Source organism: Mus pahari, chromosome 3 (assembly GCF_900095145.1).
Source record: "Mus pahari chromosome 3, PAHARI_EIJ_v1.1, whole genome shotgun sequence".
Classification (NCBI taxonomy): Eukaryota; Metazoa; Chordata; class Mammalia; order Rodentia; family Muridae; genus Mus; species Mus pahari.
In genome coordinates this window covers 93,229,600-93,242,805 of record NC_034592.1, presented here as the reverse complement: position 1 = coordinate 93,242,805, position 13,206 = coordinate 93,229,600, and the positions used below count along the sequence as shown (strand labels likewise).

Here is a 13,206-nt window from a genome sequence, read left to right as displayed (position 1 = left end):
AGACCATGCAAGACTGAGTTCATTCAGACTGAAAGAACATGGAGATGTATGGGTAGTGAGGTGGACAGGATCTCAGAAGTTGAAGTGGGGAAAGAGTATGATCAATATAGTTCATGCAAACAGTTTTCAAGCTGAAAAAGATAAGTAGAGAATTTCTGCTAGTAAAATAGATGGACCTAATCCAGACAAATCTTTCTTCTGAAGACAGCTAAAGAATCTGCACAAAGTAAAAACATCAGTCTGAAAGCACTGGACTGTTAACAAATCAGTTGAGAGCCACAAGTGAAGGGAAGTTGGAAACTCAGGATTTCTAAATACAGCTATTTTCTCTTTAAGGCTGCTTGCTGCTTATTTAAGTCTGGTTCCTATTCCTGTTATAAACATGTCACCAAAACAATTTAGGGAGAAAAGGGTTTACTTTAGCCTATAGTTTACAGTCCATCATCTAACAAAGCCTGGAGAAGAGCTCAAGGCAGGAACCTTGATGCAGGAACTGAAGCAGAGCTCATGGAAGGAGACTGCTTACTGGCCTGTTCCCCACTTCTGTTCAGCTAGACTCCTTATACAACCTACTGTGGGCTAGGCCCTCCTCCATCAATTAACAAGGAAGAAAATGTCTCATAGACATGTCCATTGGCCAATCTGATAGAGGCCATTTTTCAGCGGTTAGTTCCTTTTCTAAAGAATAAAGTTGACAACCAAGAAAAGCTATCACAGGATGTTGTCAAGAAAGCTCAGCAACACTGGGAACACTGACAATAAGGAGTAATAAAGAGCTGCAGGCTGTCAGGTCACTAGACAATTCTCCATACTGAACTACATCCATGTAAAAACCCAGCACAATTAAAGTAATGATAAATCATTGGGCATGGTGGTATATATCTATAATCTAACACTCAGAATGCAGAGACAGGAGGATTTCAGGTTTGCGGCCAGCTTTGGCTTCAAGATTCAGGCAAGTTTGAGTAACAGTTAAATTCCTATGTAAAAAGCAAACTTCCCTGAAAACCCAAAATAAGAACAAAACCACCCAATAACTAACTCAAATACAAAGATATGTAACAGATGATGTATCAATGCTACTAGCAATCCAAATAGTAACACATTTCTTTAGGATGTGTTACTTTTTTAGTTTACTAAGAAATTAAACATATGTTCTCCTAAGCACCAGGCACAGTACACTTTATTCTAAACACTAGAAGCCACAATTGTTCAGCTACTATCATTTTTATTTTGGAATGTTTTATAGACATGTGTCTTGAAGATACAAAATGATCCAACACTCAACATTTCTGACTGTAATGTGGGCTCTCTAGTTTCAGTTTTGAGGCATCTAATATTGTAGGTATCTACACCAGAAACTTACTTTTTGGGAGCCAAAACAGTCAATAAAGTACTTAAAGTGAAAAAAGGTTTTGGTTTTCTAATCTAGCAAATAATTTTCTCTGAATGCACAAAAGCAAATATACATTGCTATGGTGTAAATATAAAATGTCTCACCCTGGCTCATGTGTTAAACCACTGTTTGTGCTGTTGTGGGAGGATGTGGGGCATCACCGGAAGAGGTATGACAATGAATTTCAAGGTTATCTGGCCTTCAGCCCCTCATTCACTCTCTGCTCCTTCTCTGTCAACTCTTCCATATTGAGACTCCTCACAGTATGATCTGCCCATGGGACTATGGACTGATTTTTTGCAATCTTTGACCAATATAAATCCATTCTCAGGTATCTGGTAACAGCAATGCAAATTCTGAGTAACATACACAAACATAATCTGATACACTACTCAACAGAATACTGATTAATTCACTGCAAATTTATTTTGTAAGTTCTTAAACGAGGTACATTCCTGATGTAGGTAGGTTTAAACTGTTTACAATAAACTAAGTAACTGATAAAAATTATAGAACAAAATGTGCTAATATTTAGGTGAAACCTCAAAAAACCTAGGCTTAACCAATTTGTGAAACAAAGCCAGAAGACAGAATGTGAAAGTCAGAGAGGGCACATAACCAAATTGGCAATATCAGCTATCTCAAAGACAGGGCATTCCACTTTTTATTCTATGTAAAAAGGATTATGTTAAACCAAGATTATATGTTAGCTTTGCAATGAAAATATCTTATTCACAATCTGTAGAAAGATGAGAGATAACAAATGTCTTTAGAAACAGTGAATTCTACAGTGTTAGTTGATCTTAGGGTTAAGTTATTATAGTGTAGAATATAATATTGTTTTTTACAAACTTTAGTCCTTAATTAAAGTTAAAATTTAAATAAGAATGGGAAGTAAATGAAACTTCTAGTTATTCAGAGCATCAATATATACATGCTGGTAGGTCCTGGGAGAGTCTTGTTAATTAAAATTACCTAGAAGCTAGATTCTTTGCTAGTGGTAATCAAATAACCAAATCTATTAAAAAGAAACCAACTGTTCTGTAGATTGGATTATAAATAATCTTAGAAATAAGCTTCCATTTATGGAATAAAATAAAAATACTTACAACAAGGAACAGACTGAGTTGGTTCAAGCTGTGGGAAGGTCATAAGAGAAATCCCTGGAAGATCACTTCGGTTTGAATGTTCGTTAGTTTGGTCAGCCCAAGCCACCACCTTTTTTCTCTGTACTAAATGTTCAATATCTTTGAAGTCAGAATCAATAGCAGCAGTTGACAGGCCAGTTTCTTTCAATCTCCAATACTGTTTTCTTAGTGCTGGAAGCAAAGCATTCAATACTCTACAAACAAGATAACAAGAAAGGGGGAAAGATCATTGTTTTAAACACACTACTATAGTTCTCTGGTATAACAGGCAAAGTACTACAGTATCATTAAATGATTTCCTATGTAACGTTACTTAGCAAATTCTCTTGCCAAGTCTGCACTATATCTATGTGAGGCCGAACTGTCCTTTCCTAAAAACTATCTCTGTCCACTTTCTCCCTTAATACCCGTGAAAATATTAATATTAGTTTTTCCACAATTCAAATTTGCTTTGTAAAAAATGTAATTTCACCCAAACAACTCAGAATACACTTAATATATTCAGTAGAGAATAAAATGAGTCTTGCATGGGAATCAGAAAAACCAGGATCCACAGGTAGTCCTGGTTTTTCTATGTGACCCTGGGAGTATCTACCCAGCTGGAACACTGTCATCTTCCAAGCCCTCAGCCTCTATGACACACCTCACAGCTTCTTCATAGTCCATGAAGTTAGATGTACAACAACTGTATCAATATCAATTGTGGACATTTTTGTATATGGCATATTCAATATAGTAAGTATAGTAACTACACACACATATAAAGGAAACACTTTTTTAAGAGAGAGTGTGGAAAAGGGCCTGGGGATCTGTGAAGGGGAGGGCAGCTACAGCTGCATATATTTATATAACTCTGTACTTTGGGGGAGTAAGATTACTAGTTCTGTAAGTGCCATGAATGCTCTACTTTTGATGTTCGGAGTATTCCCATAATTTTAAGATTGGAAGTGACAAAGTGTTTCACTATATTTAAAGTGTGCATTTAAGCAACAGACATTATCTAGATTGCCTACTTCCTTGGGAAGGCCTGAAATTGTTATCTGTCAGACAGAAATGTGTAGGAGATGACCCCAATGAAACCTCAAGGAACTGACAGTAGTCAGTTTCCAAAGTGCTTCATCATGGTGCTGTAACAACTGTTTGCTGCCATCAAGTATATCCTCACTGTACAAGATACTTTTCTGAAGCTAGACTCTCACATAGACCAGGAGGGTCTCAAATTTACAGCAATCCTTATGCCTCTGCCACTACCATGCTAGAGTTAAGGCAAATCCCAACATTTCTGGCCCTTAAGAAGACTACTAAAATTTTATTTGTTCACTCTCTTCAGACTCTCCTACACCTTCCATTTTGCTGATTTTATTTTTTGTGTTGTTTTTGCTAAACTCAAGGCTTTAATTAAACGGTCTCATAAACACCAGTAACTCATTAAACCTGGGATTGCTTTTTAAGAACTTAGGCAGGCACCAGGTATAATAGTAAATTTTTATGAAAGAGAAATCTAAGGCTTAGCAATGTTACATAATTCCTACAAGGATATATTGTTAAATAAGCAGACTTGAGGGCTGGATCCAAAGTCTACTCACTCTGTAATGCCACACTGCTTTTGAAAGGTGTTGGTCCACAGACTCTTGAAATTAGTCGGAATACATTTTATGTCATTATTAAGGTAAATGTTTATTTATGAGTCTGAACACAGTGGGGTTTAATAAACCCTACCTCTGGAAGCCTAAGCTTTCGCACGTGACTTGAGTAGTAACAAGTGATGGAGATTTGCTGTAGCTGCAAATCCATAGTGAGTGCGGGGTTGAGTGTGAGGCCCCTTTTATAGGAAAATTAGGATGGATGGCCATTTTTAAAAGCCTGTACCTCCCACTCCAAGAAGGGAGATCTTTTTATTTTCTAGTGCTTCCTCAATGTCTTTCTTCAGTGTTTAAAAAATTTCATTGTACAGGTTTTTCATTTTTGAATGGCAGCATGAAGAGACAATCTCATTTTATAGAACCTTAAAGTAATGCCTAAGAAATTGTTAACTGATTCATAAAAAATGACAAAAGAAACTACATCATACATTTTAAAGAAAATCATAACTGAAAGAATTTGAGAAGAAAAATATTAGTGAGCAGTGCAGTGAATCTAAGAACATCACAAACAATGGAAACACACCGGGCAGGGGTGGTACACATCTTTAGGTCCCAGTGCTCAGGAGGCAGAGGCAGGCAGAGCTTTGTGAGATCTTTGTGGTCAACAAATTGAGGTCTAGGATGGCCAGGATTCTGTCTCAAAAAAACCAAAACAAAAAAACCAAAACCATCCCCCCCAAACAACAACGACGACAACAACCGAACCAACCAAACAACAGTAACCATCACCACAAACAAAAACCAATAAATAAATGGAAATATCTTTTTGGAATCTGAAGACTGGACTTGGGATTTCCATTAGGATGGATGGCCATTGTTATAAGACTGAATCTCCTAATCCTTCAAGAAGGGAGATTTTTGTATTTTCTACTGATGTCAATGTCTTTCTTTTGTGTTTTAAAGTTTTCATTGGGTAGATCTTTCATTTTCTTGGTTATGTTTACTCCTAGTGTTTATTGTTCAAGGCTATTATGAATGAGACTGACTTGAGTCCTGACTTCTTGTTCAGTACACCTGTCACTGGAGCTACAGGAAGGCTGCTGTATTTGTGTGTTGATTTTCTTTCCCACTATTTGCAATGCTATGAGAGTTATTTTGGTAAAGTCATTAAGTTCCCTTTACATCATTTGTAAACAAGGAAACTGACTTTTCTTATTTTCATCCCTTTTTTTCTCCTGTTTTAATGCCCTAGTTCAGGCTTCAAGCACTGTAGTTAGCAGAAGTGCAAGGAATGGACACCTTTGTTCTATTGCTCTGTAATAGAACAAAGGTGTGTGTTTAATGCTGTGTGTTTCCCCCCATTTCACACTATGTATGCATGTATGTATGTATGTATGTATGTATATATGTATGCATATATATATATATATATATATATATATATATATATACATACACATACATCCTTTACTACGCCGAGGTATGCTGGGCTCATCCTCAGCCTCTCCATGACTTATGCCATGAATGGATGAAGGATTCTATCAAAGGCCTTTTTTCCACCTATGGAGATAATCATGTGGTTTCTATTTTTGTGATGCAATACATTCACTGATTTACATATAGAGAATCCCCAATCTATGAAATGAGGCTAACTTCATCACGACTAATCCTTCTGATGTGATTTTAAATTCAGCATGTTAGTATTATACCAAAATCTTTGCATCTGTATTCATCAAGGGAACTGCTTGCAATGTTTGTATGTGTGCTTATCTTATGTTTGTTAGCAGGGTAATACTAGCTTCATAAGGAGTTAGGAAGCAACCATTCCATTTCCATCTGAAAGAACAATATGCATTGTATTGTGCTAATTCTTGAAAGGTCTGCTATAACTCTGTAGTAGTAAATCTATCTGATCCTGGGACTTTTTTTTTTTTTTTTTAAAGATTTATTTATATTTATCATATCTAAGTACACTGTAGCTGTCTTCAGACACTCCAGAAGAGGGCGTCAGATCTTGTTACAGATGGTTGTGAGGCACCATGTGGTTGCTGGGATTTGAACTCAGGACCTTTGGAAGAGCAGTCAGTGCTCATAACCACTGAGCCATCTCACCAGCCCCGAGAGACTTTTTCTTGTTGGTTCATGTTGTTGCTTAAATTATTTACTTGATTTATGTTTAATTTTGGTAGTTCATATGTATCCAGAAATTCCATTTCATTTAAATTTGTTTCTAACTTAGAAAAGTTGGGTAAAAGTGGTTTTATCCAGGTTTGAACTCCGGGAGTACAAACAAAACAAAATATAACTCCAGCAGTTTTTGGTCAAGGGGTACCCTCACCTGTGCAAAAGTGGGGTTAAGTGGGGTTAATAACTGACTAGATCTGAAGCGTACTCCATGGGACAGAATTCATCTTGGCACTGAAGCCTGGCTATCAATCTGTGCTAGGGAAGACATAGGCTAAGTGTGGAACTTATTCTTGTTGGACTAAAATGACTGAACATCACTGCCTTGCAAATTTCTATGTTTATACCCATAGATATTATCAAGTTCAATCAGAGAAGTCTCTGTAGTGAACAGTGGTGAATTTGGAGACACACAGCTGCTAAAGACGTTAAGAAAGTGATGGCCAAGAGCTCAGCCTTAAATAAGGCATTTACACAACCTCTTCTAAAGCTTTAAGAATGTTATCAAAGTAGAGTTGGAAAACAGGGATACGTGCTGCGAAAGCCTTCTTCTGGACTCAATACAACCACTGCAACCAGGAATCTACAACTGTGGTTAGCAACATTGAATGGCCCTGTCAACAATCAATTGAGGATAGGAGAGGACCTCAAGGTGCCCTACCAGTTACAGCTGAATTACTGGCAATTGATAGTATTCAGAGAGAAGGGAAGCCTTGTCCTGGGTTGTGTAGCCCAGCAGATTTCAATAGGGAGGATCAAAACTGATGATCATACAGATGGGAGTGCTTAAACTCACAGGGTCACCAAACCAAACCAAAGAAAGAAAGAACAAACAAACAAATATCCCTCAAATAGAAAGGAAGGTGAAAAGATGACCTACAGGGAAGAAGGGTAGTAGACAGTATTAAATTGGGAAATGGTGGTGTGGGTTGGAGTGGTCAGTATGTACTTTGTACCTGTGTAAAACTAGCAAAGAAAATTATTTACTTAATAAAAAAATAAAATAAAATATTTGAGATACCTGATCCTCATTTAGAGCTAGTAATAGAGTAATGAGATCTGAGCATGTGGAATTTCCCCCTAATGTTCTTGTTTGAAGTTGCATGCTATACAATTTTTCCCACTAATATTTTTGTAACAATACTCTAGTTTGTTGCATGTCCCATATGAACACAGGGCTGGCACACAAGGTATGTCTCGTGGACCAAGACTGGACATTGGGAAGATGCGGGTGAGGGTCATCAAACTTGACGAGAGCACTGGCAGTGGTTTAAGTAAAGAGTGTAAGTTAAGTAGGCAGAGCCACCAAAAATCTTACCTTAGGATTGCTAATGACAAAACAAACAAACAAACAAACAAACCTGAAAACCTGTAAAGAACTATAGAAGAATTGGCTACGCACCCCATTTTTTAATCTCACCGGAGTGAGATGGAATCTCAGGGTTGTTTTGATTTGCATTTCCCTGATGACTAAGGATGTTGAACAGTTTTTCAGGTGTTTCTCAGCCCTTCGGTATTCCTCAGTTGAGAATTCTTTGTTTAGCTCTGTACCCCATTTTTAAAGGGGTTATTTGAATTTCTGGAGTCCAGCTTCTTTTTTTTTTTTTTTTAAAGATTTATTTATTTATTATATGTAAGTACACTGTAGCTGTCTTCAGACACTCCAGAAGAGGGCGTCAGATCTTGTTATGGATGGTTATGAGCCACCATGTGGTTGCTGGGATTTGAACTCCGGACCTTTGGAAGAGCAGTCGGGTGCTCTTACCCCCTGAGCCATCTCACCAGCCCCTGGAGTCCAGCTTCTTGAGCTCTTTGTATATATTGGATATTAGTCCTCTATCAGATTTAGGATTGGTAAAAATCCTTTCCCAATCTGTTGGTGGCCTTTTTGTCTTGCTGACAGTGTCTTTTGCCTTACAGAAGCTTTGTAATTTTATGAGGTCCCATTTGTCAATTCTTGATTTTACAGCACAAGCCATTGGTGTTCTGTTGAGAAATTTTTTCCCTGTGCCCATATCTTCGAGGCTTTTCCCCAGAAGATCTTCTAACAGGTAATAAGGACACATGCTCCACTATGTTCATAGCAGCCTTATTTATAATAGCCAGAAGCTGGAAAGAACCCAGATGTCCCTCAATAGAAGAATGGATAAAGAAATTGTGGTACATTTACACAATGGAGTAGTACTCAGCTATTGAAAACAATGAATTTATGAAATTTTTGGGCAAATGGATGTATCTGGAGGATATCATCCTTAGTGAGGTAACCCAATCACAAAAGAAGTCACTAGATATGCACTCACTGATAAGCAGATATTAGCCCAGAAACTTAGAATACCCAAGATACATTTTGCAAAACACTGGAAAACCAAGGATGACCATTGTGTGAATACTTCATTCCTCCTTAGAATAAGGAACAAAATACCCATGAAAGGATATAGGTACAGAGACAAAATTTAGAGCTTAGACGAAAGGATGGACTATCCAGAGACTACCCCATCCGGGAATCCATCCCATCATAAGCCACCAAACCCAGATACTAATGCACATGCCAGCAAGATTCGGCTGAAGGGACCCTGATATAGTGGCCACTTGTGAGGCTATGCCAGTGCCTGGCAAACACGGAAGTGGATTCTCACAGTCAGCTATTGGATGGAACACAGGGCTCCCAATAGAGGAGCTAGAGAAAGTACCCAAGGAGTTGTAGGGGGCTGCAACCCTGTAGGTGCAATAACGATATGAACTAACCAGTACCCCCCGAGCTCGAGTCTCTAGCTGCATATGNAGCAGAAGATGGCCTAATCGGCCATCATTGGGAAGAGAGGCCCCTTGGTCTTGTAAACTTTATATGATCCAGCACAGGGGAAGGCCAGGGCCAAGTAGTGGGAGTGGGTGGGTAGGGGAGCAGGGGCGGGGGTGGGGGGGGGGATAGGAAACTTTCGGGATAGCATTTGAAATGTAAGTAAAGAAAATAAAAAAAAAAGATTTAGGGGCTATTGTTAGATATTGAGAAGTGCAAATACATGTGAGTGCAATAATGAAAAAAAAAAAAAAAAAAAAAGAATTGGCTACTAGGAAAAGAGCCTCATCCCGCACACTGTCTTAATGTTATGTTCTCTTCTTGTGCATTTTCTGATGCTGGCAAACAACTCAAATTAATGAAGCCCGTATGAGATAAAATTCAATTTCCTGGCAGTGGAGAGCTAAAACTTCTGTCCCCCAGATCCCTGTGGTTTGCAATGTTGAGACTGGTAGGCTGTTTAACTCCATGTACTTACGCCTCAGTTTGCTTGTGCTGCTGTTCCTGGAGACAAGCTAGAGCTGTCATGTGTGCCATTTGTGTTTTCAGTTCTTTGTTCTGGAGGTGTAAATGGTGGCAGTGAAGATCTTTATTGAGTGCCTAGGATCAATAATGCAAAATATATTTTAGACTTTTAAAAGAATTATACTACAACTAGTATGACATTTCATGAGGGCACCAAGCTTTTTTTTGTTGTTTTGTTTTTAAAGTTTGAGAATAAGAGATCTGGTATAGGTAGTGAAGAACTTACCAGCAAGGTAAGGGCTTAAATGTTTACAGACAATGAAATGTTTGGAGCCCAGAACAAAAGCATACTATAACGACTGCTTCTCTGATGCTCCAACTTGTTTACAGTACTTTCATATAGTAATAACAAATGTTTGTTCAAATGCTACTACCCAAAGAGGCATTCTTTGAGAACTACATTTAAAGATAAACAACCCCTACTTTCCAACACTGCCATGGCACTGAATAAAAGTAAGAAAACTATTTATTCACTCTGTAGATCGACTTCTACTAGCAGGAACATTTCACTTAAGCATGGACTATGATCAGTTCAGTATATAAGCCAGTGGCTGGAGTTGCATCCTGTCCCCCAACCCAATATTCTTCATCTTAGAAAAAAAAAATCTTTTCAATATTCCCATTTTTTAAACACTCTCCTGTTTAGGGCCAGGTATCCTCTCATCTAGTACCTATGATTCATTCATCATCCCTGAAATGCATTATAATTTAAAAAAACAAAAAAACAGCTCAGTGGATATAGTGAAGTATGAATAAAACAGTCTTAGCATCTTTAACTGTTAAATGGAAAAGTGAACTTCTGGGGACATTCTGTCTGGTTAGCTAATACTCTAATAAACAATAGAGATATGACTGGAATTTTCTTCTAAAAAATTTTTGATACTCCATTTGGATATTTTCATATACTTTTGTAGTCCACAGTTGAACAGATTCTCTAAAGTATAGATTTGTCTGCTTGGTTTTTTTTTTTGTTTTTATTTTATTTTGGTAGCTATTTTTATGATTACCAATTTATTATGTTCAAGGCCAAAGGAGGAGACATAAAGTATTAATGTCTTAGTAATGACAAATGAGTATCGGATCTTGGTGAGGTTTGTTAAATATAAAATACTTCTTATGCTGGTGATAGGGACACTGACAGAGAAATGATACTTCCGAGACTCGAGAAAATATACCGCAAGCTTGCCCACAGACCAATCTGGTGGGGGCATTTTGTCAATTGAGGTTACTCTTTAAAAATGAGTTTAGTTTGTCAAGCTGACATAAAACACAGCACAATTCATTTACATAACTCACCTTTATACTTTAAGAAATATATCATGTATTTTGGATAAATACTTTTTATGGAACCAGGATATGTCTAGAGGATTGACCTATGAGTCATTTGATTTTTTAGGGATATGTTCAGTCTTGAAACAAATGTCAGCTCAAGCCAAATACATGGCTTTTATGGAGATCAGTTTACTTGACTAAAGTGTAAATGCTGAACTTACTCATCTTGCATGATCTCCTGATACTTTGTCAGTTAGAAAATCAAGTAAGTGTATAACTATGTTTTGTAAACAGCTCTATAAGTTTTCTTTACAAAACAACAATCACACATAATAAAAACCGGCTCTTCCTTATGTTTTATCCTCTGAGGCCAATGTTCTTACCAAATCAATGAAAGATCTAGGGTAGATGACCTTCTTGGGAAACCAAGATTGTAATCTTAGTGTGTTGTTGTCTCAATACACCAGTGACCAAATTTCATGAGAAGACCACAGCCTTTTACAACAAGAATAAGTCAGCTACTAACAGCAGAGCAAGAGTACAATGGGAAGTGACAGCCAGTTTTAGAAATCTAAAACTGGATGATAATGCCAGGTTTGTTCACCCACAATAGACAGTTTACAGTAGGGGCAGGACACCGACACTGTCATGTTAGCTATCATATTTTCAGTTTACTTGTAGTGGAGAAAGAAAGGCCAAGTGTTATGGTATGAGATGTCAACAAAAAGTTGATACGGAAGGAGGGCATAGCAAAAACAGCATTAATTTCAAAGTCCTAGGAAGCAGTCTTTGTCGAAAGATGCAGGACCGTGGATAAGTCTCTCTCTGTGAAGTTAGGTTATACTCTGTTTATACAGGAAATAAGTGCTTACGACTAGGAAATTGCTTCATCTGTGAAAACATCTCAGGAAAATAGAACCAAGAATAGGAGCTAGATGGTAGAACTTGGAACTTTCCTTCTTCATTTATAATATGCAAAAGACTAGCCAATGCTATACAGAGTGCTCTCTTAACAAACAGAAACTCTAGTTTTGAAAACCTATATATGACCATATTAAAAAACTTTAAATTCGTTGATAGCACCTCAATGATACTAACTTTATAAACACTATAATGTTGAAAAATGCAAGTAGTACCAGGTTAAACCTATAGAAACTTTAGCTAATTTTTAAAATAAATGTATCAAATTTAAGACATAAATTACCCACTTCCCAGCTTCACTGGTGGATGCACTCCTAACTGGGCCATACAAAAGAATATGGGTGCTGGGAGTAATCTGGCCACAGTAAACAGTTTTGAAAATAACAATCAAAAATTAATTCATCATCAAATGTGTAACTAGGAAGATGTTTGTCTGACTGCACATTCTCTCAAGGAATCACATGACATCATCATAAAACTGGTCCTGAGGTTCCGGTCCAGTCGGGGTCACCTCTGCCATATCTCATTATAACCCAGGGGCCACTGAGTGCTCCGGAAGACCCTCCACACCGCAGGCTCTCGGGATCACGGGAGGAGAGTCAGCCTTCAGGGAGGGCTCTGACCCCAGGATTTAGAAGGAGGATCAGAGCTCCAGATTCCTGGACACCTGCCTTGCAAGAGGAGACCTTGCCTGCAGAGAGTGCTCTGACCACGGGGACATAGGAGAGAGTTGAATTCCCAGGAGTGCTGACAAGGGCTAACAGAATCACAGGAGGAACAAACTCCAGCCAAAGACAGCTTGAACATTAACACCAGAGATTTCCAGATGGCGAAAGGCAAACATAAGAATCTTACTAACAGAAACCAAGAACACTGGGCACCATCAGAACCCAGTACGCCCACCACAGCGAGTCCTGGATACCCCAACACACCTAAAAAGCAAGATGTGGATTTAAAATCATATCTCATGATGGTGGTAGAAGATTTGAAGAAGGACATTAATAATTCACTAAAAGAAATACAGGAAAACAATGCTAAGCAAGTAGAAGCCCTTAAAGAGGAAGCACAAAAATCCCTCAAGTAATTACAGGAGACCATTGCTAAACAGGTAGAAATCCTTTAAAAACTACAGGCAAACACTTCTAAAGAGGTAGAAGAAACACAAAAATCCCTTAAATAATTACAGGAATACACAATCAAACAGGGGATGGAATTGAACAAAACCATTAAGGATCTGAAAATGGAAGTAGAAACAATAAAGAAAACCCAAAGGGAGACAACTGTGGAGATAGAAACCCTAGGAAAGAAATCAGGAACCATAGATATGAGCATCAGCAACGGAATACAAGAAATGGAAGAGAGAATCTCAGGTACAGAAGA

The 13,206-nt window shown here is 37.9% G+C and overlaps 1 protein-coding gene across 1 annotated transcript in view; it reads right to left on the bottom strand.

Annotated features, from left to right (window-relative positions):
- The window catches only part of Kif18a (kinesin family member 18A), a 55,379-nt gene that overhangs the window by 19,155 nt on the left and 23,018 nt on the right, over nt 1-13,206 (bottom strand). The window contains exons 11-12 of the mRNA XM_029537016.1: nt 9,587-9,708; nt 2,506-2,738 (exon numbers count right to left, since the gene is read on the bottom strand). Coding sequence (XP_029392876.1) covers nt 2,506-2,738; nt 9,587-9,708 — 355 coding nt within the window. The remainder of the gene's footprint in view (nt 1-2,505; nt 2,739-9,586; nt 9,709-13,206) is intronic.